This window comes from Manis javanica, chromosome 5, assembly GCF_040802235.1.
Source record: "Manis javanica isolate MJ-LG chromosome 5, MJ_LKY, whole genome shotgun sequence".
Lineage (NCBI taxonomy): Eukaryota > Metazoa > Chordata > Mammalia > Pholidota > Manidae > Manis > Manis javanica.
The window spans coordinates 112717983-112743262 of record NC_133160.1 but is presented as its reverse complement, the minus strand read 5'-3'; the positions used below and the strand labels follow the sequence as shown (position 1 = coordinate 112743262).

Genomic DNA, 25280 nt, shown 5'->3' with positions numbered 1-25280 from the left:
AAATCAAACTCTGCTGCTAATGAGCCATATGACGATGGGACAAATTGCTTATCCCTTCTCTGCTTCAGTTTTCTCAATTAAAGTAGGGATAATAGCAATAACGACAAGGACTATCTCCCAGAATTGTGGTGAGGATTAAAGGAAATGTTGCAAGTAAAGTGCTTAGAACAGAGCCTGGCACGTTGTGTATACACACTAAATGTTAGCTGACTTTATGACTTAGTGGATCATATGACCCCCAGTTTACGATGGGCACCAGTCACTTGGTTACTCAATGTCTCATAATCAGGCTGCTGTATTGACTAGCACCAAGCAACAAACCAAGATTAGTCTGTCAAGAGGAGAATGGTTATATGCTACAGAGTTCATGGCTCAGCTGAAAAATCCCGGGAGCCTGTGGTCTGACCTGCCTTTCTGGATGTGCCAAAGCTCACGCGGCAGCCTGATCTGCCACAGGTGCTTCACGCACACTGGATTCACTGGATCAGGGCAAAACACTTCCTGGATTGGCCAAAAGCCTTCTCTTGCTTCAAACTGCACTCAAAGCTAGCAACCTTTCAGATTACTCAAGAAATGAGCTGAAACAGCACATCTAAATCTGGCCTCCAAAATCCAAAGAGAAGTGCAAGTAGTACATCATTGTATATTATTTCTGACACCCACAGAGAATAGATGTAAATACTTCAAGAGCATAGACTAATAAAAAGTTAATAACTAGGCAGTGATGAGGTTTAGAGTTTTTATTACTTTTGGTTTTAACATTACTTAAGTATAAAAGTTTGAATAAGGACTGTGTTACAAACCACTAACTGAATTCCTGAAAATTTAACAATTGGTATTAGTAAGCTGGTACAGACTGTCTTGAGCACATCACTGATGGTAGAATTCAAGGCAATAGGGGATGTTAGAGGTGAAGAATGAAGAGAATTGATGACCCCCACCTCCTGCCAGGTTATTTCCACAAAGGTTGTTACAGAGTCTTTGTACAAAGCGGGAAAAGCTTCATCACAACAGGGGAAGAGAGAGAGTTACTCTGACCAGGAAGGCTGCGTTAGGTTGGGTCTGCCAAGGAGCAGGCGGCAAAATGAGATTAGATGTTCAAGAGATTTACTTGGGGGAAAGAGCAGGGGCAACAATATTAGTTTAGGATGCATGTGTGATTCCTGTGGGGGGAGAGAGGGAAGGAAGGAGCACTGGGGTAGGAAGGACCTTGCACTGCAGCACAATTCAAATAAAGGTTTGACCAGGTCATTGGGGAGTCCTCAAGTCAAAGTGGCCAAGAGGAGGAGCCTCCCATCTTGCCTGACTGCGCCTGCCTTGGTACTTCTGTGCACCCAGGCACTGGCTGGGTGCAGCCCAAGAAAGCACGGCCTAGGTGCGAGGGTGGAAGATCCAGGGGGACAGCAGCTGGGTCTATCAGGCAGTCCTACTCCCACCGCAGATCTGAGTAGCCTATTTCCAAAGGCTTGGGAGTTTGGGGAACTTGAAGCTGTCTGAATCTTCCTGTATGTTCACATTTCAGCATTTAGGATCTTACTCTTTCTCAATCAATGCTCTGTCTTTACATAAAAGATCTGGCAAAACTATGAATTCAGGTGGTATTTTAACTCAGCAAATTAAAGGGTTGATTTTTTTTCTTCCTCTTTTTCTCTCCATTCAACAGCTGTGAAATTTCTTTAGAACGTCCCAAAGAATCCCTGATTTGGGGGTGGGAGGGTCTATATTTATTTTTTTTAAATGTCCACAAATTATTTGATACTTCTCTCTTCAAAACATGGTTTCTAATCCTTTTCCCCTTGAGTGTGGTCTGTATATAGGCTTGATTTTAAGGAACAGAATGTGGAAGAAATGATGAGGGGTAATTTCTAAGACTAAATAAAAAAAGACATTGTTGCTTTTCCTTGTTCTTACTTGGATCCTTCGCTCTGGGAAAGACTAGCTGACACTGTGAAGACACTCAAGCTGCCTGAGGATCAGAGCAAAGCACTGCAAAGAACTGAAGCCTTCAAATAGCCAGTGAATCAGCCATCTTGGAAGTCCAACCCCCCTGAGGCTTCAGATGAGACTGCAGCCCCTGCGGACATCCTGACTGTAACCATAGGAAGGTCCTGCGCCAGAACCACCCAGCTAAGTTGCTCCTGAATTCCTGACCCATAAAAACTGTGCTAATACTTGTTGTTTTAAACCATTACATTTATTTTCTATGCAGCAGTAGATAACTAATAGAGATTTTGGTGTCTGTAAGTGGGATACAGCTGGAACAAAAACCTAAGATGTGGAAGAGAGCGGGAGAACTGGGTTGTGGTATGAAGCTGGAAGATCTTTGAGCAGAGTGTCAGTGAAAGCAAGCTTAAGGAGATTTGAAGACACTGTTAGCAGAAGCGTCATGCACTGTGAGGAGGCTGTGGGTGAAGGCTTGCAGGGAAATGAGGTAAACGCTATAAGAAACTGGGGGAAGTGGTCTCCTTGTTATGTAATAGCAGGAAGTTTAGGTATACAGTCATTTGAAATAGCATGAAAAATAGAAAAGGTACCTAATGAGCTGAGTGGTGTAACTATGAGATTTTTATATACAGAGTGTTGAATGTAGTGCCTGTTTTCTTCTTGCTGCTTGTAGTTAAATGCAAGGGGAGATAGATAAGCTAAGAAAAGGGCAGTTTAAAAAAAAAGGAACCAAGACTTGGTGCTTTTGAAAATTCCCAGCCTCTCAGATGACAAATGATGTTTAAATTAAGAAAAGATTTTGTAGCAAAGATCAAATTCAAAAGGGCACATAAAAGGACACTTCCAGGAAACATGATCTAAACATGAATCCAAGGATGTCATTGTTAAGTCCCTTGTTAAGACCTCAGAAAGATCAAAGGTGGTGCTATTCACGTTTTGTACTATTCAGTCTACATCCATCAGAAAGGCAAATATTAGAAAGAAGATGTGGTGTTGCTGGTGGGAGAGTAAGCAAGTACTATTCAGTCACATGGAAGTCCTACTAAAATTATTAAGTGTGCCTCGCAGATTTTCTTAATGAAACAATAGAGCTTCTAAAACTGAAGGATGTTCCTCAGCAGAATCTCAAGATAGAAAAGGGCTTATCTTGAAGAGATAAGTGGTTTGGCTTTTGAATAATGGTGTGATCTCCATAAGATTCACAGGAGACCTGCAAAGTTTTTGAAGAATTAGACTGGCATGAACACTCCAGCTTGGACAAAACAGCAGGGTCTGATAAGGGGATAAGTGTATTTTGCCTCTGCTCTGGATGCCCCTGACATCACCCTTAAATGATTTCTATTTTTCCCTTCCTAATGCCCTCCCTTCCTCCCTCATTTCCTCTTTAAACCTTGTGTTAACCTTACTCCTCAGTCTCCTTTCTACTTAAAGTGAGGTCCACAGACCAGTTCAGTATCCATTGGCAACTTTGTAGAAAAGCAGAATCCCAGGCCCCACACCAGACCTACTGAATAGGAATCTGCACTTAGCAATATCTCCAGTGCTTCCTCTGCACATTAAAGTTTGAGAAGCCCTGGTTCAGAACTATTATCCTCACTGGTCTGTGTAAGGCCCTTCTCTTGTTATTTACTTATTAATTCCCTCTTTATTCCAATGCCCATTCCTATCCTTCTGGCCACCAAAGACACTCTCTTTATTGGGTTTAAGAACTGGTTTTAAATATGCATGTGTCTTTGAAACCTAAGTATTGTTCTTTTGAGTGTATATGTATTTTCACTATACATAAATGCATTGTACTAAAAAGCTTATTGCTTCTTAACTTTCAGTCACCATTATGTATTCAAGATTTAATTACATTGCTGTGTGTAGATCTAGTTCATTGTTCTAATTACTGCATTGTATTTCATAGGCTTCCACTATGTTTTACCTGGCTATTTTCCCATGATGGGCAGCTAGGTGACCTTGAACTCAACATTGCCCCAAATAACACCATGTGTCCCCTTAAAGTCTCGTAAGCATTTTCTCTGGGCCATACATGTTCCAGAGGAGGTTGCTGGGTTATGAGGTATATGCATACTTTATTTCACTGGGTCCCTGTTCTCCAGGTTGCTCGTACTTGCTTACTCCCCAACCAGCAACATCATGTGACTTTTCTGATGGATGGAGAGTTGTGTGATACCATTGTTTTAATTTGAATTTATCTAATTACCAGTGAATTTGAGGATTTCTGCATCTTTTTCCTAGCCATTTATTTATGCAACCAAAAATTACTGTGAGTACCTGCTATGTTCCAGGCATTGTACTACACACTAGCAAAAAGCATCTCCTGCCCATATTATTTTGGATCTCATGTCCTTTTTCGGGGGTCAGTTTGTAAGAGTTCATTGTATATCAACATATTAATCCCTTGTCAGTTTTAACAACACAAAAATCTTTTCCCCATCTGGATCTATCTGCTGACTTTGTCTATGGCATCTTTCATTGACCAGATAGCCTTATTTTGATGAAGTCAAGTTTTGGGCCCTCCTGTGTTATTTAATATGACACTGATAGTCTCCTGGATTTTGTCCAATTAGCTTTGTAGTTTTACTATTTACCTTTATTCCATCTGGAGTTTGTTATTTTTTGTGGTACAAAGTAGTAATCTAACTTTATGTTTCTGTATGCAGTGAACTAATTCTCCCAACACAGATTTTCCTGTTCTCAAAAGGTTTCATCATTTCACATAAGAGATCTCAGCCTTGAGTCTATTCTGGAACTAAGATGAGTCAGAGGTTTGCAAACAGTTGCAGTCAGAAAATGTCTCTGTGAAATCTGAAGCTGGGCAGCTCCAGTGTGACTGCCTAACAGAAAGGTTTGCCTGTGGTTAATATTCTGCGGAGTAGCAGGAGCCAGAGGCTTGATGGCGACAGACAGGTGCTGGGGGTGGTAAGTACATTCCTGAAATGAGGCCAGGGCTTTTGGAGAGAGGAATTACGTGGCAAGAGCAAGGCTGCAACTCACCATAAATGTCAGAACACTTCCACAGGGGTTCTCTGGTGTCCCGCATCTAGATTTGCACACCTACTTCTAAAATTTATACTTTGAAATTTGGACATGGTTTAACAGCTGTTAGGATTCAGTTCAGCTAGAGTTTCAGAGCATGGTCCTGGGAGGTCAGAATACTGGGTTCAAATCTCAGCTCAGTCACTCATCAGCTGTGAGACTGTGGGCAGAGTACTTCTCTGAGGGCAGTACATGGGATGATCCTTACGAAGTACTTAGCCTAGTGCCAGTATGTATTGGGTATTCAGTGAGTAAAGACAATAAGAGGCCTATTAGATAATACTTTGCATTTCAAGGAATACAAAGAATAAACAAAGCACCCTCAAGGAATTTTCTATTAATATGGGGATGAGATAAACCAAAGATAAGAGATCATATTGTCACAGAGAACCTTGTATTTTGCTCTAAGACAGTTATAATATGTGATCAGAGTTCAAAGGAAAGAATGACCTACCAATTTGAGGGCAGACTGGGGAGTGGGGTTGCTGGCTGGAGAAAAGTTTCATGGAAAGAAGTGGCTTTTAGGAAATGTCTAGACCAATGAGTGAAGGTTCCTATGGGAGAACCCCCTTTGGCTGGAGAGCAGATAAAGGGTAAAAGAAAGGCCTGGAGAGGTCACTGGGGACTGTCATAGAGACCCTGAAGGCTACAACCGGTTGAATTTAATCTGGCAGATGGGGAGTTGCCTTCCTCCCTGCTCGAGGCCACAATTTGGAGGATTAAATCAGGAGTGGTTGCACAGTGGATCCCACCAGAGGGGAGGTGCAGAGTCGAAACAGGAAATGATTGTAGAACTTGTCACAAAATTAGGTGAGGTCTGGAGGTGGAAGGCCTTGGGGATGCCAGGGAAGGGAGAGGCCAGGACTGAACAGCAGGGCCCAGGAGAGGCCTCTCCAGAGGCGGCCTCTTCTCCCAGCACTGCTTCCACTTCCTGGACTTTCCTTAAAACCCCCACTGGATTTCCTTCCTCTCTTTCGGCTGATAAACTCCCTCTCTGCCTCCTTTGTACCTAAATTGTTTCTTATGTCCATTCTTTTCTTTTTTCATGCCTGTCCCCTCTCCTTTCACCCGAGGACAATCCTTTCAGTGTTCCTGGCCCATGGCTGCCTCTCCCTTAAGGAATTCCCAAGAAGTATTTCCTATCCTTGTATCCTCAGTCTCAGTCTCCACTGGCTCTTTCCTGCTAACAAACCAGCCCAGGTCTTTCTTGATCTGAAAGAACTTCCCTTGGGCCATGTTCTATTCTTAAGCAACACTTCAATTTCTCCCCTACCTTTTGTCTCCAAATTTCCCAAGAGAGGGCTTCAATGTTGGACTCCATAGTCTTCATCGCATTTATACCTCAGCCTTTCAAAACTGAGCACCCAACCCCACAAACACTCCTGAGTCACTGATGATCTCGGTATGTCAAACCCAACTGTTTTTCTCAGTCATCCATCCACTTAAATTCTGCTGAGCAGCACTGCCATCCCCCCACCCACCAGTGGCTTCTTGCACTGGTTTCTGAACCTGTTTTGGAAACAAGTCTCCCGATTCTCTGATTTCTAGCTCTTCCGTCCCATCCTCTTTATGGCCCTTGCCCTGTGAACAAGGCTGCTTTGCATCATTTTGTACTCATCCTTCTGCACCAGAAGTGAGCAATTTTTTCTTGCATGAGGTTAAAGAAAAAAATATATATGTATAACTTAAAAAATATCCATCCATATTTACATTTATTTATATTGTTTAATAGAATGAGTAACAAAATGGGTGCTATATTTTAGCCCCTAAAATGTAATATCAACACATAATTGTAAGATAAACTGCAATACGGTGCCAACTTTCCAATCTTTCTTCCTGACATGCCAAGCACCGAAGCTAGGCACATCCTGATTTCCCTTTGTAACATTAATCTCTACTATAGATTTAACTGCCACCTTCCTGTGAAAAATATCCAATACCTCTTCCTAAACTACTGACAGCGCCAGTTCCATCTTCCTGCTAGTGCTTCAAATTTAACACATCACAGCATAACTCACTACCTTCCTCCCTCATCTCTATCCAATCTGTTTTCCTTTTATGTTTCTGGCTTCCTAGGCTCAAAAGGTCTTCTATACAAAGAACATTACTTTGTAACTGTATAGTGATAAACAAGGTATAGTCCATGCAGTAAGAATGTTTTTAGAATGTGTGGATGCAGACTTTTAACTATGGTAGTGTGTGTGGGGTGGGGGATGATGACGGGATATTGTTTACTTTAAAAAGCAGCAACACAGAAATCAATGAGTAAACATTTAAGTTTAGAAAAGCCAAAAGGAAGGCCAAGTAAATAATGTTCTTTAAAAATGTGTGATTAATCTGATGCAATGTAAAAAGGATTCTGAAGGGTGGGAAGAGTTATGTCATTTTCTGTTATATTTTTAATAAATGAAACAGCAATTCATAACAGCAATAAACCTTAGTCTTCTAGGTATTAGAAATGAGGACTGGGGCCTGCATTCTAGGATTTTACAGATCCTCTGGGAGGATTTATCATGAGCACATTGATAAAAAAAAAATGACCAATGAAGGAGCAACTTAAGTTATCAGTGAGGAAATAAAATGTTCCAGGATTTTCATACTATTTATAAAATTACTCTATTGACTTTAGTTAATAAAATTCAAGGACACCCTATGGCATCAAGTTTTACTTTGACAAAATGAGATAGGATAAGTCTAAATTTTCTACAAAGTTCTAAAAATGTAGATACACAAGTCGTATAAGTTAAGAACCAATTAGAAAAACAGTGCATAAAAAGAGTGTTATTTTATATAGTGACATTTATTTTCTTAAAAATATAGATTTGCTATCACTTTTTACTGTTTTCACACTCAAGATTGTTGTGATCTTAAGGCAGCCAGGATTGAGATGTGTGGGTGGTTGTCAGTGGTCTTAAACCGTACAGGTCTTTTAAAAATTCCATCATTGACTCCCTAATTAGTATAAGACATGAACCTGTCTGATGAAAGTGTAACCTCCACTTTGTGCTGAAACATGCATGTAGACTCTATATGAAGATACCAACAACGCTCCCAACTGGGGACACATGGAGTGTCTGATCAATTCACTCAACCTTTTCCTTTTGAGGGGCCACTCTGGGAATGTCCTAGGTGCCAGGAGTTCAGCAGAGAACAAAGGACAATAAACCTTGCTTCATGTAGTTTACCTTCTGGAGAGGGGGGGAAGAAATGAAACAACGAATCTATCGATTGTTTTATTTGCTAGTACACAGTGTATTAGAAGTGTTGCCCTAGTTGCTAATGAGAAAAATAAAGCCATGGAAGGGTATAGGGGGTAGGGGGTGTAATTTAAACTGGGTACAGAGCAGAGGACACTTGTGCAAAGCCCTGAAGAGAGCAAGGGAGAAGACAGAAACCTGGATGGGTACCTGTAGGAAGGATGACCCTAGGCCGGGAAGCCACTGTAGGTGGAGGAGGGAGAGAAGGTGATGGGCTCAGGATGGTCATGGGGGACAGGCCCTGCAGGATTGTTGGGGGAGGCCATTGGGAAGACATGACTGCCTGTTGACCCTCCAGCTAGACCTGAGTGAGTGGAGGTGCCTCATCCCTCCCCTGACCTTGGAATGCACATTCTGCTTGCCTTCCATTCCCAGAAGCTGCTCCAAGAATACAGCCTTGAGAAAGAAATGTGTTGAAACTATCTGGACAGCATATGTGACTGAACTAAAATACAGCTTTTAAGATTTTGTGGGGGGCAGTGGGGGTGCGGAGATTTGTTCATCTTGCTGGCCGCCTCCTTAGTAAGTTCTTTACTTACTAAAATTGCTGCTTGCCAACTGGAGCAGTCTGCCCCTTTCTCTAGTCTCTCCCAGCCTTCTGCCTAGGGCCGTTTTCAGATTACACCTGGGAAGCTCCCTAGGTGGCTGAATGCCAAGGGTCCAAAAGGTTTTTGCCACGAGCTGTAAAGCAACTAATTGGAGGGCCCCCGGCAGAGGTACAGAGGATGAGAATGTTTTAACAGGATCATTCTGGCTGCTACTTTAAAAGTAGTCTGTAGGAGTTCAAGGTTGGAAGCGCGGGTAGCAATGGGAGGAGACTGCAATAATCCAGGTGAGAGATGGGGGTGGAGACCAAGGTGGCTTGCTGTGGAGAGAAGTAGAATTCTGAACACATTTTGAAGAAAGAATGGCAGAATTTCCTACTGCCTACTCTGAGAGGAGAAAAGAGAGTGGCTGCCACGGGCAAGTAGCACGCTTGGGGAGGAAGAGTGGGAGTTAGATTTGAGTGAAGTGGGGCTGAGGTAACTATTATTAGCATCGAGGAGGAAAAGCCAAGCCAGCGACCGTGTCTTCCTCCCTTTCCTCTCCCCTCTCCCCTGTGGCTGCAGGGGTTGTGACCTGCAGGGACGGCGCCCCAGCCCTCCAGTAACTCCAGGAGCCAACGCTTGCACGCTGTCACAGGCTGCTGTCTGCGGTAGCAGTGGGCACATTTGAATGGGTTGTTTTATCAGAGGGAGCCACTTCACTAACTATTCCCAGGCGATGTTTGCTAGCTGTGGCCTCAGCTGTTGGAGATTAAGAGTGCCCAGCGTGGTTCAGGGGAGAGGCTCAAGCTGCAGACGCTAAGTGGAGAATCAGCCTCAAGTTAGTGTGTAAAGCCATCAGATCAACTGAATGAGCTTAGAAAGAAATTGTGGTTCCTAGCGCACACAGGGTTGTCTTTTGAAGATCAAATGAAACGCATAATGACCTGGCCCACAGAGAGGGATGTTTTTATTAATAAACCCAACTGCAGAGCTTGTCTCTGGGCAACATCAGTCCAGACAGAAGAGTGCGGATTTTACAACAACCACACATTGAAAAGTAGATCGAGGAAGAAGCAAGGGCTGGATGTAGTTTGGTTGATAGGCATTTATAGATGGACAGGTCTCAGTCCAATACTTTCATTTTACAGGCAGGGAGGCGGAAGCTTGTGGAGGCTAAGCGAGGCTAACTGGCAGCCGAGTGGAGCTTCCGCTATGTCTCCTGGTTTCTCCGCGCCGCGCCCCTCTGCTCCGGGCGCCCCCCACCCCAGCCCACCCGACAGTGCTACCTTTTCAGCCTGAGTCCCAACTCCGCGCGTCAGCGACCCATGTGAGCCTCTCCAGCGCTTAAGTTCCTGGAAGCTCCTGCCTCTAGCTGGCCACGCTGCTGCTGAGTGTTTATGGCGAGGAGGCGCCGAGGATCAGGGCGCAGGCAGCAGCAGGACTGGGCCTTGCGGGCAGCTGGAGAGGGAAGAAAAAGGCGGTGAAACAGAACCGGGTTTGCGCGCGACAGATGCGCGCGCTTGGCTCTTTACGCGCCCGGGACACAGTGGAACGGGAGAACCGAGTGCACGCGGCCGCTGGCGAGGGCGAGGTCGGATATAGAAGAGGGCGCTCGGGGAGTCTCCCCCCGGCCGGAGCCTGGGCTGCCGCCTCGGGGCGGGGTGTGGGGCGGGGCTGGGGAAGTTGAGTCTTAGTCGCCGAGGGCACGGCTCCGCGCAGGAGCGCCCGCCGCCCGGACCGTAAAAGGCTGGAGCGGGCGGGGTAGGTGTGGCTCTGCCTGCGCGACTTGAGCGCTGGTCTCGGTCGCCGTCGTCTCTCGAAGCCTTGAACTCTCAGCCATGGGCGCCGTCTGGTCCGCCCTGCTGGTCGGAGGAGGTCTGGCCGGAGCGCTTTTCGTTTGGCTGCTGCGGGACACGGGAAAGGACGCGGACGCGGAGCAGGAGGACGACCCTTCTGGGGAGGCTGCGGCGTCAGCGGGAGGCGATGAGGGTGCTGGCGGCGGACTGACGCCGGGACCTTCCAGCGGGGAGCTGGGTAGCAAACCAGGTAACCCTTCCTCCCCGCGTCTCGAAGGCAGATCTGCCAAGGGCCTTTGAAGCTCACCCAGGGAGGACAACCTCCCACCGGCAGCCCCCCAGCGGCCCATTCCCGCGGACTCGCTTCTCCCCCGGGGGCAGGACCCTCGCCTCACGCCCTCATTTCCCCCGGCTGCTGCGCACGCGCTGGGCAGGTCTCTCGCCCTCCGCGGAGGCCCTGCAGATCCGGCCCGAGCGTCCACGGGCCGCGCCCCGGCCGAACCGGCCCCTGCCCCTGGGGTGGGGCTCCTCCGCAGGGCTGCGCGTGGCGCAGTGCGGGCGCTGCGGCGGCGGCGGCGCCCCTTCTGGGCCTTCGGGGAGGAATGCTTAAATTTAGGGGCATCTGACCACCCTGTTCAGTTTCTGACGGAGCTGCAACACTTTCTCAGTCCCAATTCCATCGCCTCATGTCCTCCCATCCCCCACCCCACGTAAGAGCTGGGTTTGGGAGCACCTCCCCGCTGTCTGGACGCTTCTGTCAGGAAGGCAAAGTTCAGGTTGAACTCTGGCCACGAAGGCCTCTCTAAGCCTGGGGCTGTATCCTGGCCGCCCCTATGCTCACCCGAACAGCTGGGTTGTCCAATGTTCTCGGAAGGGATGTACTTACTAGGGGACCCAACTCCCATGAGTAGAACTGACTTCTAGGTTTTAATCTACATTTTAGAGACTGTATGCTAGGCAAAGCGAGAACACTGGCAGAAAACTGTACCTTCCAGTGCCCTCCCTTGGTCTGCTTCCTGTCCTGGACTCCAGCCTGACGGTGAAAATGACATCTGTGAACTTTATTTTTAGTGGAGTGGTTTGGCTGCTGCGGGGCATGGGAGTGGAGTGGTGTTCATGTTTAGTCACTTGAAAATCTAGCTCCCCATGCCTTTTCTGCAATTGGTTTGGGATGATCAGGAAGCTCATTTATCTTCCTTTTCTGAAATCCAGCCTCATGCTTTAGACTGAAAGAATTCAGAGTAATGTTTGTCTCACTTGCAGCACCTCGCCCCCCATTAAAGAGACAATTAAAAAGACACCACTCACTCCCCAAAAACTAAGAACCCTATCTGTGCTGATTGAGTGATTTTGGAGATTTCCATCTTGTAGGAGCTATTTAGACTAACAATTAGGTGGCCAAGAAGGAAACCAAATCTTTAGGGAGCTTGGATTGTGTACTTGAAAAACATTCTTAAAAGTGTACAGTGGGAGAATATGTAGAACACCTGTTTTGTTGAAACGTTCCCCATACACATGGGGTTGGCAAGCAGAACCCAGCCCTCTCCCGTGACACTCACCACCACCTTTTGCCCGCTGATGCCCTGCTGTTCTTTGTATTCGCTCACAGCGACAGCTGCTGCCTGCCTGCACCTGTGAGAGTGATCCCTGGGCTGCAGGAAGTTCCTGGGAGGCCAGGTGTACTCATCTGATTTGTAGGTTAGCCATGCAGCTCTTCACCCCACAGGCTGGACAACACTTTCTGATGATAGGAGCCAAGCAACTTGACTTGGCTGCAAGCCTGTATAGCCTGGCCTGCAGATGGAGGACCAGGACAGGGTTACACTTCTGCCTCCTACCTAACCTGCCATTTCATTTGCACTCTTGTGCTGGTACACTGACACTCTTGGGTGTGCCTTTTATAATTCCATACAGGCGTTTATTCAGTTAGTGCCAGAACTAGGTAATTAAGTACTTGAGATTAGTAGAGATAGATTTTGTAAACTGCAGATAAATTAGTGGTATAGTCTTCAATAACTAAACCTATTTTCTCAGCCTTTCTTACTTTTTCTCACTTGAACTGCCTAACACAGTTACATGTCTCCTTTTTTTAGAGCATCTTCATGAAAGCAATGGATGTTTGGTTTCAGAGACCAAAGGTCATGGTAACCTGCAGGAAGCAGCAGCATGCAGAATGCAAAGCCCTGGACAAGGTGGTGACTCTGACAATTCAAAGGAGCATGTTCCTTCTGCACAGTTTTCAGACACAGACTCTCTAGCTACATCTAAGACTGGTAACTATAGAGATTACTCTGAAGCGTCAAGAAATGAAAGCTTGAAGGGAGAATGGGGATTCCAAAGAGGACAAGAGACACCTGCTAAAGCAGCTCCATATTTTGCAGAGAAGTTGCCTTCCAGCAACCTGGTCATGGACAGAGCTAAAGAAGTGAGCCTTGGACAGTTGGACAGTCAGGACCCTGATGACCACGAGAACTGGGAAATGGTGTCCAGGCACTCATCTTGGGGAGATACTGGTTTGGGTGGCAGTCTTGAGGCTTCACTGTTATGCCCAAACCAGGGAACGGACTATGGCAGAAGCACTGTTGTGGAAGCAAGAGGTCAGGAATTGGAAGTGAAACCAAAAAGGGTAGTAGCAATGTCTTCAGAGTCTCAGCACATTAATGTCAGGTTCCAGGTCCATTATATCACAAGCACTGGTGTGCAGTTCATTGCAGTGACTGGAGACCATAAGAGTCTTGGGAGCTGGAACACTTACATCCCACTCCAGTATAGCAAGGATGGGTTCTGGTCTCGTTCTGTGTCCCTGCCAGCAGACACAATGGTGGAATGGAAGTTTGTGGTGGTAGACAATGGGAGAGTTACCCGCTGGGAAGAATGCAGCAATAGGTCCCTAGAGACTGGACATAAGGATAAAGTGGTTCACAAGTGGTGGGGGATTCACTGATTCAGTTTACAAAGTACTTTAGAGGGTAAGCTTGTGGAGCACCCTAAGTAATTTAAAATGAAGCAAGTGTAGCTCCAAATTTAGCCATCAGAGTTGTTCCAAATTTGCTAGTGACTTTTGTGTAATGAGCGGAAATATGTATACGTAGATAATGCTTCCAGTGAGCATGTACTTTTTCTCTGGTATTGGTGGATGGGTTTGTGCTGGTCCATCACTACTTTAGGACTTGGACCTCTGGGCAAGTGCACTGGCTAAGTTGTGAACTGGTCAGGGAGCACAGAAACTAACTAGCTGCAGAGGGTTCAAGCTTGAGCCTCTGGGTGATCCTTAGTCAAGGGAGTGAAACAAGCCTCATTCAAAAAGAACTGATTTCCTACTAGTCCCGGTGGAGAAATGCTCTTTACTACATGCATACTTTTTATTTATTTAAACATGTTAACACCATATAGAACTGTAATCAGAAATAGCTGATCAGTAGTTGTGATTATCAAAGATACGTATGAGGTAGTGCATTAAGATTTCCCAATGTTTTTTGTTGGCTTTACATGCCAGGTATGGTTTGAAGGTAGCAAATATGTCTTTGTTTTAATGATGGAAGGCTGGTGTAGAAACGGGCCTAATCAGTCCATCACTGGAGCAGGTCACAAGGAGCAGGGTGAGGGTGTAGGCTGAGCGAGCCTGAATGGTACCTCTTGGAGGGCTGGGAGGTACAGCCTGACTGCAGGGAAAGGCACGCCCATCATTTATTCATGGGGCCCTTGTAGGTCCCTCTTCACCACCCCTCCCTGCTCACACCAAAACTGGACAGACAGATGGACTGTCCCACAGCAGTCATCTCTCCCTTTTCCCTGTCCTTGCATACAGTAGCTCTCTTGGGTAACAGAACTGTAAGAAGACAGTGATTTAGAAGTACATCTTTGCTCTGAGATCCATTTCAACTTATTATTATAACTAAATAAAGCCTGAATTTTAGTATCTTTATTAAATGTCTGAATCATCTGCCTAAATTTTAGTACCATTATAGCTTAGATGTCAAATAAAATACTAAATTTTCCTCCACTAATAACAGACACACAGCAAAAAGCAAACAGGCATAGAAGTCTTTCTCCTGCTTTGGAGAAAAAGTTTTAGAATATTTCTTTTAAAGCTTCAGCTTTCTTTGGAGGGATATTATATATGCCTGTATTTGGAATGAATTCTTATATGTCGAAACAACTTTTAATAAGTATAACATCTTTTGGCAAAACAATGTTTAATCTTGGTTATAGACGGTCTTTCTGAAAAGAGCATAAACCCAATTGAAAATAATGTTAGAAAGTGCTTAAAAGAACTGTTTAATAGTTTTTGGCTCACAGCACTTTTATGTGAAGTTCATGTGTACTTCCTCGCATACCTCATAATGAATCTTATATTTTATCAGTGAGCTCTTGAGAAGGCTTTTACTATTGCTACACAGAATGCTCAGGCATCTCTATTAGGTAAACAAAGGCAAAACAGTATCTTCAGAGTTCTGTCACTAGCTATTTTATCATCACTTGGTGAAATAAACATGAATCTTTCAGTAAAGCCAGTTTATGGAAGAGATACATATAGTACTAAATTTTATATTTTAAAAAGCCATTATGTAAAGATGTGCTCAGAGTGCTAACACTGTCACTTAGAGGAGAAACCCAAGGGTTTTCTTGTGGGAGTACTTACGCCCTCCTACTTGTTCACATCTGTACTGGTTAGGGCTAGTGCTGGCTGCTGTCACAGACACCACCCCTGTAAGAAGGCTGAACACTGAACAGTCAGCAGTAGGCATTCCTGGAAGGAGGGCAGCTCTCCCTGCAGACTGTCAGCCAGGCCGCTACTGTCTGGTAGCTCTGCCACCCCTTACAACCTTGCTGCCCACTGTATGCAGCCCATGGAAGGGGAAATAATGTGAGGAACACACAATGCTTACTAAACCTTTGGCCAGGAAGTGCCACATATGCTCGGTCCACATGCCTTTATGAGAACTGGTCAGGTGGCCACACACAGCTGTGAAGGGTGGCGGGGCTGGGAAACAGCCCGTAGTTGAGCAGATGTTCTCCGTGACATCTGTACTGTGGAACAGGAGGACCAATTTGTTTAGACAGCCGGCCTCCTGCCACACTGTTCTTGTCTTTGGCACAACTGAAACATTTCTGTATCTGTTGTCTTGTTTCATTTGTTTCACATCCTCTGGTATATAATAAATACATTTGGTTTTTGTCCCCAGTTTCTGGTGCAGAGCTCTCAAACCCTTGGCATATCCTTAGTGACAGAAGTGTCTTTTGTCATTCATAATGAGGTACAATCGAGGCTGAGTTTAGGCTACTGAGGTGACTTAAGGTGGGGATTCCAGACCACCTCAGGGCGGGGCTGTACACCAGAAAGACCAGGCGGTAGAGGCCTGGGATCGTCAGACCCACCAGCCCATTTCTGAACACTGGAGAGTGGGGCTGGAGATTCAGCTCCATAAATAATGGATTCTATAAGATGTATCAAACAATGAGATTTGATGAGCTGCTGGTTAGTAAGCACATCAAAGCACCAGGAGGGGGATGTGCCCTGAGAGAACGCGGAAGCCCCCTCCCTCCCTCCCTGCCAATCCCTTGCCCTGTGCACCTCTTCCATCTAGCTGTTCCTGAGTTGTGTCCTTTCTAATAAACTGGTAATATAAGTAAGTAAAGCACTTTCCTGAGTCCTGTGATCATTCTAGCAAATTATTGAAAGTGAAGGGGTGGTTAGGGGAACCTCCCATTTGTAACTTGTTAGAAGCACAGGTGGCCCAGGACTTACAAATGGCATCTGAAGTGGGAGGCTGTCTTGTGGGGCTGAGCCCATAAATCTGTAAAATCTGATAACTAACTCTAGGCAGGCAGTGTCAGAATTGAACTGACTCACAGGAGACCTGGTTGGTGTCCACAAGAATTGGCCATTGGTGTTAGAAAACACTCCACATACTAAACCTCCTAACTTATTAAAACTTAAGGCAGACACTGTATTCAATTTGTATTGAATACAACTGTTAGCCACTGGCTGAATAATAACAAGTATTTTCTTTCCTGATAGCTATTAATAAAGAAAATTTTTTCTAAAAGTTTTGATTAAGGGCTTCAATGTTTTGTGATCTGATCATATTCAGTGATACTGACACAACAAACAGTGAGTTCAGGGTCACAAAAGGAATCCCTGTCAGTAGTTGGAGTTTGTCCTTCTGGGCATTGTACCACATCTTTCATGTGAAATTTTTTTTAAACTGAAAAAAAAATAAAGGACTATTGCCTCAGCACCAGTAAAGATAATAAAACCATGTACCTATTCTAACACATTGGTTATGAGCACAAATTAACACCTTATAAGGTATCAATATTTTCACATCTAATTAGTACTATTTGAAGTTTTACTATGACAGCATTCAAGAATAGTTTATTTCAAAATAGAATTTACAGGACAGGATATCTTTTATTAAATTTTCACATAAAAAGAAAAAAGTACATAGGGCACTAATTATAAGAAACACCACAATTATTTGGGCATCATCTCTCTGTAAAGAACAGGCAAGCAATGTATCACTTCAGTAACGTTTTTTCCTGGTCTTTCACTTTCTGTATCCTCTTTTCTTGATTTCTGATCATCGAAGACATTGCTGAAAATGTTGACAAAACAAAGTTAGAACAGTAACACTGACTCTGCTTTAAGCTCCATGATGTGCTTCTAAAGGTCATAGCATGTGATGTATGCTATGATAAAGTAAGATACATCTAAGCTCAACAATTCTTAAAAATTGCAAGGGAGCGTATTTTTTTAATAACTGATATTATGGAACAGAGCTAAGGATACACTTTCAGCTGTTATAAATGAGCACAATGATTATCATAGAATAATACATACTAATTGTAAATAATCTGAATACCTCAGAAATATATAAATAAAGAGGGAGGTCAGTCTTTGTCTCTCTGTTCCCTCAATCTGCTAACATTCCCTTCACCCCCCAGCCAGAGGGCATCACTGTGAACAGTTTAGTTAATATCTTCATGTACGCACACACACACACAGTTTTCCTCTTTACACAAATGGAAATGTGTGGTATAAATTGTCCAGTAGTTTGCTTTGTTCACTCAACAAAATGTCTACATCTTTCCAGCTCAGCTCATGTTTTTGTTCTAATTGCACAGTATTACAGTATTCCATTACATGGATGTACCAACATGTTAGTAAGGAAATTTTTAGAAGTTACTTTCTTATTTTTGTTTATAAATAATGCTATAAGAAATACTTTTGTAAACACACTTCTGTGCATTTGTACAATTATTTATTCTAGAATAAACAGCTAGAAGTGGAATTTATGGGTCAAAGTATATGTGTACTCTAAATTTTGATAAATGCTCTTAAAATTCTAAAATACTTGCTTCATAATTTCCAAGGGCCATTTTTCCAGATAATGCATCCAATAAAAAGGTATTCTTATTTTTTAAACAAATACAACATGTCTTCCATTTGAACTTATTACATGGTGGTATTGCTCAGATTAACTCAGAAATGTGTCAAAGTATGAATAAAAATGGAGCCAGTAAGAGAATACACCTTCCTTAAAAAATTCACAATAAACTTAAAATCAGATTTTTCTTGATATTTATATACACAAGGATCTGGTGTTATCATAAGAGACTTAGAATTTTCTTGAATAACAATTTGGTGTATATAGCCTTAATATATTAAAAAATGTGGGTTTTTGGAATCAGAAACTGCAGAGATCAAGTCCCTGCTCTAATATTCACTGTGTAACTTACAATTTATTGACTGATTGTGATCTTATCTTTAGTTTCCTCATTTTCAAATGACATAATATTAGCATTGTTAAGCTCACATGAGGAAAACATAAAGCAAAGCGCTGAGTACAGGGCCTGGCACATAGCTGGTAAGTGCTCAACAAATACTAATAGCAACTATTATTAGTATTAGTAATAAGGCAAAATTTATTTGTAAGGATTTGTTCTTAGAAAAATATTTATTTTTCTTCAGTGACATATTCTCTAGAAATGCAAAGATGGAATAATATATGTATTTCAAAATTATCTCTGACAAAGGCTCCTGGATGCATGCATTTATGTCAGAAAAGCAAAACTATGAAACTCAAAGCCATGAGAACATATGCATATCTTCCCATATCGTGGGAACATCCACCCAGAGCATAAGCCCAGATTTACCTATAATCAACAAAGTAAAATAGTTTCTCATTCAAATAGCTTCTGTTATATATTAGTAGTTTATCTTTTTATTTAGTGATTCATGGGGCGGCTTTGTCTCCTGCAATCCATGCTAATTTAAATCCTATGTAACTCTAAATACCATTATTTTGTTTTCTGGCTATTGACTACAATCTTACCCTGACTACCATCATTAAATGCTTGTCTAAGAGCTAACAGGGGCAAGAAAGATAGTATGTAGGAAATCTCATGTGAAAAACTGCCCAAAACACAGGTCCTCCTGAGGGCTAGTCCACAGTATTATTATCCTTATTAGATAAAAGATAAAGCAGGGCTAAAGTGACCTCTGCCTAAGGTCACAAAATTAATCCAGGGGTTAGTCATGATATTTTGACTAAGGTTTCTGAATTGCTTATTCAATATCTTTTTCAGTGGGTCTATAGATAGGAGGCTTAACCTGAAGGGGGGATTGAGTATTTTTTTGAGCAAGGAAAATCTCTCCAAAAATGTACACTGTACCTTGGTTCTTCATCTGTAAATCTTCTACCAGAGTTTGCAAGCTTTCCAGTCTGTTCTGAATCTTCCTGCATGTTTTTCCTGTTGTTTCTATTGGCTGAGACTGTGAAGCTATTAGAAAATTGCTTAGATGTGATATTAAAGTCTATTTAATATTTCTTTTTAGAAGACTTCCAATTACAGGTTAACCAACCTTTCCCTTAAATAATGGAAACTTTAAAACACCATTTTAAAATAAAGAAAAGAAGTGTCTTATCTAAATATTGCAGTCCTAGCTTATTTGACTTTGTTTCAAATCAGTCTGATTTACTCTTATTTACATAGCATTAAGTGGAATGAGTGAGAGGAATATTTCAAGTTTAATGCTACGTTCTGCAGTACAAATGACAGCCTTTCACACCAAACCTGAGTAGTTCCATTAACTTAAGGGTTGGAAGAGCAAGTTATAATACTGACACTGGCAATATTTTTTAAGGTATGTGAGGCCAAGTGCCCATTTTAGTTGCTATCCCATGAATAGAGAAGGTACTATGTGATGGGAGAGGGATATGGATGCTGACATGACCGCAGACTAGAATAAAGGTGGCAGTAGCAAATGAAGAGGGGCTAAAAGCATCTAAGCTATTCTCTAATAAGTATGCTAAGTTTTGTCAGCCTCTAAAAAATACTTGACTAGCAATCTCAAAATTTTCATTTTGATTTGAGTCCTTGACTTGGTGTATAATCTTGAAAAAAATTTTAATGGCTCAAAATACCCTTTTTAAAAAATACCCTTTTCAGTACAGATATTAGATTAAAAGCAGTCATTTAGGAATTATTTTAGTTCAGGAGGAGGAGAAAAGCTTTTCAGAGATTTTTCACATAAATAATATAAAATTTATGATCTAACAATAGGGGGGAAAAAGCCAAGCTATTTTGTAACCACAAGTTAATAATGAGGTGACCAGCAGCGCTGTTCTCCTCTGGCAATAATCACTGCTCTCAATTTTCAAAAATACTAAAGAGTATCTTAGAAACATAGAAGAGGAAGAAACAATAGGAAAACACAGATGCAGAAGAAAAGATGGTAAAAAAGAAAATGTACTAAAATCTGTGATTAGGTTCTGATTTTCCTACATGTTTTTAGAACTAGAAATGTGTTAGGCAAAGAATTTCAATTGAGAGCTGACTTAACAATGATGCAACAGCTTGCCTAGTTTACCCTGACTTATCAAAGGAAATGGTGCTGTAGAATACTCGGGCTGCTTGAGGCACTGTCATTTATGATGAAAACATTTCAAGTTTAATTCTACATGTACATACAACATCCACTTACTTTTCAGGCACTTCCTCTAAATCAAACCATTTTTTCCATCTGTCTTAGCAAACAACAAGTGAACTTAAAATTTTTAAAATGAGAACACTTTGACAAATTGTTAAGATAGACACTTGCATTTACAAAGGCAGAGACTGAAGAAAGCCAGATTTTAGAGAATGTACTTAATCAACATCACTCACAGAATTTAAAAGGAGACCCAAATCTTATAAAAAAATAGATTAAAAAGTTCATTATTCACATCAGAGAAAGGAGAGATATTGTTTACATATAGTATCTATGCATATTTACTAAGGGGTGTGTGTGTGTATGTGTGTGTACAATAGCTATTCTACTTAAATAAGACCCGCTTAAGTTACACAGCATCAGTTAGAGCTTGCACAGAAGAGCACCATGTAAAATCTTATTAGTTCTGATTATGGAAAAGAACTTTCAATTTAATACAGTAGGAAATCAATGAATCTAATTAGCAATATCAGATCATTCTTACCTTTAACAGAATCAGGTGAATGAACAGGTTTGATGGATCTATACTGTGATGTGGAACCTACTGAATCTTCAACCGAACTAGTTAGGAGTGAGTGAAGTGGAGATTTCTTAGAAGAATAGAATGAATGAGAAGCTGAATTTTTCACACATGGACTTGCTAAAATTTTGCAAGAACAAAAGTAAAAGATCAGAATTAATTAGAAATAGTACATGGCACCTCTCAGAAAGTCCAACTTTCATAAGAAAATGTTCCCAATGATGGTCAGTGGGTAGTAAGGGGATGTTCTGATGAACAGCCAAGGCTTTGGGTTGGAATTGAAAAGAGCTATGTCTTAGGAATAAGGATGAACAGGAACAGGACCTGCCTTTGAGGATACTGAGATCTACCCTCAAATCTTAATTGCTGATTGGATTAGAATGATCTGGATTGCTGGTACCCTTAGTTGTCCACCAGAAGGAAGCATGAATGCCCTCTGGAGGAAGGTAACCTCCTTCTAAGTCTCAAACCATCTGTACAATTTTTCACATATGTCTGTCAAACAGTAAAAATAGCGAGGCATATGAGGAGACAAAATGGCATAAGAGAAAACCAAGACAAGAAATCATAGCTAATAGATGTAGACCCCCCAAGGTCTGGATAATGGAGGCACAGACTACCAGATTTAAGCAGTATTAATCCAAACCCCAAACAAGTTCTTCTTATATAAAGAAAATCATACCTGGACATATCAATAAAAACTGCTAGAAAAATAAACAAAGCAAAGAGAAAAAAAAATCTTAAAGCTGCCAGAAGGGCAAAAAGACAGATTACATTTAAATGAGCAACAATTACATTTAAAGTTGACTTTTTAGTAGAAAGAATAGAAGCCAGAAAACAATGGAATATTTTCAAAATGAAGGAAAGATGTCAACTAGAATTCTGTACTCAGAAAAAATATTCCTCAAAAATGAAGATGAAATACAGACAGCTTCAGAAAAACGGAAACTGAGAGAATATCTATCACCAGCATATTTACACTAAAGGAAACATTACAGGCATAAGTAAAATGATACAAATAGAAGGTAAAGTACACATATGTGGCTATATCTCAATGAATATTAACTATACAAAACCATGCTCAGAATCCACTGTGGTATTTACAGTTATAATTAAAATATGTGATAACAATTGTATGTAGGTTGGAAGTATAGTGAATGGAGTAACATGCTCTAAGGCACTCACAGTGTATGAGAAAAGGTAAAAGCACTCATTTATATTAATCTCATAAGGCAAGGATAGATGTTGTATTCTCTTGGTTAATCATTAAAATAACAGTAAAACCATTTAAGTGAAATAAACCTGAAGGAATTGTTTAATTTCAAATAAGTGTTCTTTCCTTCAAGATATTCTTAAAAAAATTTCTCACAAGTTAAAAATTAAAAATTGTTTGATTTTAGGTATATATTGACAATCTTCTACAAAAAATGAGAAAACTTGGAAACTTGTCTTTCTTCTTACACCTTTCATCTCAATTTTTCCTGTTTACATCATTATTGTCCAGATTTTGTGTTAAGTTTTCATTCTTTCCCATTTATTCTGTTTTCTTCCTGAGGTAGACAAATTATGTGTCTATTAGTTGGCCTTTGCCTTCAAAATCTAACATATTCTCTATAATTTACTTTTTGCCTTTCTTGGTTCTAAAAATTCTTTTTTGTGTAATTTTCTCTAGGGGGTCCATCATGTCCTGTCTATGATTTCAGTCATGCCTATCCTACTTTTTATTTTTTTAAGGCTTTCCATCTTATATTTTTATCTCTCTCTCTCATTTCTAGTCTGAGTTATACATTTTCAAAAATATGTATGCATATATATTTTGCTTTTCAACAGATCCTGTTACCTTTCCATCTCTTCCGTAACCTCCTTGTTTTACAGAGAGCATTTTGTCTATAAGTCTTTGGAAATTTTATGGAGAACCATCTGCCTTGATTCTTCTCCTTTTGTTTTCAGCCATTCAGTAAGTATTTATTGAGCACCTGCTATGTGCCAGGAGGGTTCCAAGTACTTGGGAACCAGGGAATTAAAGACATCTGCCCCTGTGAAGCTTCTGTCTAGAAGGTGGTGACACACAATGAACAATCTATTGCAAGTTACGGAGTATATTAAAAGATGCTAAGGGTAATTAAAAAAAAGATAAGGGGGACTGGGGGCTTAGGAGGGTTATAATTTTTACATAAGGTGATGTGAGTAAGTCTTACTAGAAAAGTGACATCCGAGCAAAAGCTTTAAAGGAGTTGAGGGGGTTAACAAAGTGGAGTGAACAGTGGCTAAAAGGCCCTAACATAGAAGCTGCCTGGCCATATTCAAGGAACAATTCAAGGATGGATGAAACAGAGTGAGTGAAGGGCGAGTAGTAGGAATGGGACCAGAGGGTTAACAGGAACTTATAGGCTACAGTAATGACTTTGGCTTTTACTCTCATGGAAATGGGGAGCCTCTGCAGGGCTTTAAGCCTTTTTTTTCAGCACACTGCTGTGCTTTCACTGAAAACGCACCTGCAGATACGAATGTGAAGCAACTAGGTGGATCTTCTAGGTCTCCAGCATATAATGTGACTGGGTCTCTGGAAGCATAAGAATAGTCATGCAAACATTCCACTTCATAAACACAGTGTTAAGATTTATGGACAGAAGCAAGCTAATGCAGGCAAAAATGGTGACTTAAAATAGAAATTCTAGATGGCAGTCATAACCCTAATGTGCAGAAGTCATAAAGGATTCTATGAAGGAGATACAAAGTTGTACTATCTTTATGCATTCAGTGCCCATGAACATTGTGCAAAATGAAAATGTAATAATATATAACTTGCTCAGAAACTCATTTTTGTTTAATAATAGCTATAAAACCAAAACATTTCTCTCATGGATTCTAAGAGAGACTATCTTTTTTTCTATACAATTTTTTCATTAAGGTATTATTGATATACACTCTTACGAAGGTTTCACATGAAAAACATTGTGGTTACTACATTCACCCATATTATCAAGTCCCCCCCACACCCCATTGCAGTCACTGTCCATCAGTGTAGTAAGATGCCACAGCCACTACTTGTCTTCTCTGTGCTACAGTGTCTTCCCCGTGACCCCACACACCATGTGAAGTAATCATAATACCCCTCAATCCCCTAAATGACTTATTTTAAAATGATAAAAACCAAAGACATAAAAGATGGAAAATGGAAAAAACCTCTCAGCAATAGTAGCATTACTTTATGAAACCCTTAGACTTATTTTAATCAAGAAGTTGACATAAACCACATAATTCTCTGTGGGTTGATTACCACCAGTCCACCAGTGTGAGAATATTAGAGCAGCTGTTCCCAAGGTGATTCCCTTACAGGGAGTTTGTGAGGGCAACACTATTTTTATTACAATATTAAGATATTATTTGTTTTCTAATTCTCAGTTTCTCAGAATGTACAGTGTGGCATTTCCCAGAGGCTCCATGATATCTGATATCACAACAGATTAAATGCACATACAAATATGAGAATCCAACTATATTTGATCAAGCCACACATTAATTTATGAAACAATGCCTTCTCAATGATTTTTTTGTTTTAAAGTTATTTTTCATAAAATATACTATTATGAAAACATGTAATATGCTTACTTTATTTTTAAATGAGTTTTACATTCTAAAATGCTTAAAATTAAAATCTAGTTCCCAATACTTAAAATAGAAATAGAAATGACTCATATAAACAAAGCTCTTAGAAATCCTCATTGATATTTGTGAGGGCAAAGGGGTCCTGAAACCAAAACGTTTGAGAATAGCTACATTAGGGGAAAAGCCCTAATGTAACTATTATTAGAGAAGGAGGATTATGGCTGTATGTGGATAGTCTTAATTATCAGGGAAAACTTAGTTCTTGCTGTAGTAGGCAACAGGGAGCCTCTGAAGGTTTGGGGGTTGGGGAACACGAAGTCTGAGGTATGCTTTAAGCAGGTCAATTTGAAATTGATGCATAGAAGTGACTGAAACATGCAAGAGACTGGAGATTTATAAACACCCACACTAACACTGCAAAGGCTACCGTAAGAAATGCTAAAAAGCCCACTGCAGTGTGTTAGGCTGAATAATGGCTGCCAAGTCTATCTGCGTTCAAACGCCAAGGACCTACAAATGTCATTTTATAGGGCAATAGAGACGTTGCAGATGTGATTAAATCCAGAGACCCGAGCTGGGGAGATG

At 41.6% G+C, this 25280-nt stretch overlaps 3 protein-coding genes across 4 annotated transcripts in view; 2 read left to right on the top strand and 1 right to left on the bottom strand.

The window, feature by feature from the left end:
* Positions 1-8403, top strand: part of FAM47E (family with sequence similarity 47 member E) — a 37571-nt gene extending 29168 nt beyond the window's left edge. The window contains exon 8 of one of the 2 annotated variants that reach the window (XM_073237438.1): positions 1940-8403. In XM_073237438.1, coding sequence (XP_073093539.1) covers positions 1940-1951 — 12 coding nt within the window. In that variant the 3' untranslated portion in view covers positions 1952-8403. Of the gene's footprint in view, positions 1-1934 lie in introns of both variants that reach the window. The other variant, XM_073237440.1, reaches the window with a different exon arrangement.
* A 2058-nt stretch (positions 8404-10461) lies between these two features.
* On the top strand, positions 10462-16213 carry STBD1 (starch binding domain 1). Its single transcript, XM_017666713.3, has 2 exons — positions 10462-10819; positions 12663-16213. The coding sequence occupies exons 1-2, from the start codon at positions 10612-10614 to the stop codon at positions 13511-13513; spliced, it is 1059 nt and encodes a 352-aa protein (XP_017522202.3). The 5' UTR covers positions 10462-10611; the 3' UTR covers positions 13514-16213.
* Positions 16214-16934: 721 nt separating this feature from the next.
* Positions 16935-25280, bottom strand: part of CCDC158 (coiled-coil domain containing 158) — an 87314-nt gene continuing 78968 nt past the window's right edge. Inside the window, exons 18-21 of the mRNA XM_073236289.1 lie at positions 23582-23649; positions 21051-21206; positions 19249-19348; positions 16935-17168 (exon numbers count right to left, since the gene is read on the bottom strand). Of these exons, the coding sequence (XP_073092390.1) occupies positions 17048-17168; positions 19249-19348; positions 21051-21206; positions 23582-23649 (445 nt within the window). The 3' untranslated portion in view covers positions 16935-17047. The remainder of the gene's footprint in view (positions 17169-19248; positions 19349-21050; positions 21207-23581; positions 23650-25280) is intronic.

Coding starts and splice junctions, on each gene's coding strand:
- STBD1 (XM_017666713.3), top strand. CDS start 10,612: ATGGGCGCCGTCTGGTCCGCCCTGCTGGTCGGAGGAGGTCTGGCCGGA. Junction 10,820..12,662: donor GGAGCTGGGTAGCAAACCAG/GTAACCCTTCCT, acceptor TCCTTTTTTTAG/AGCATCTTCATGAAAGCAAT.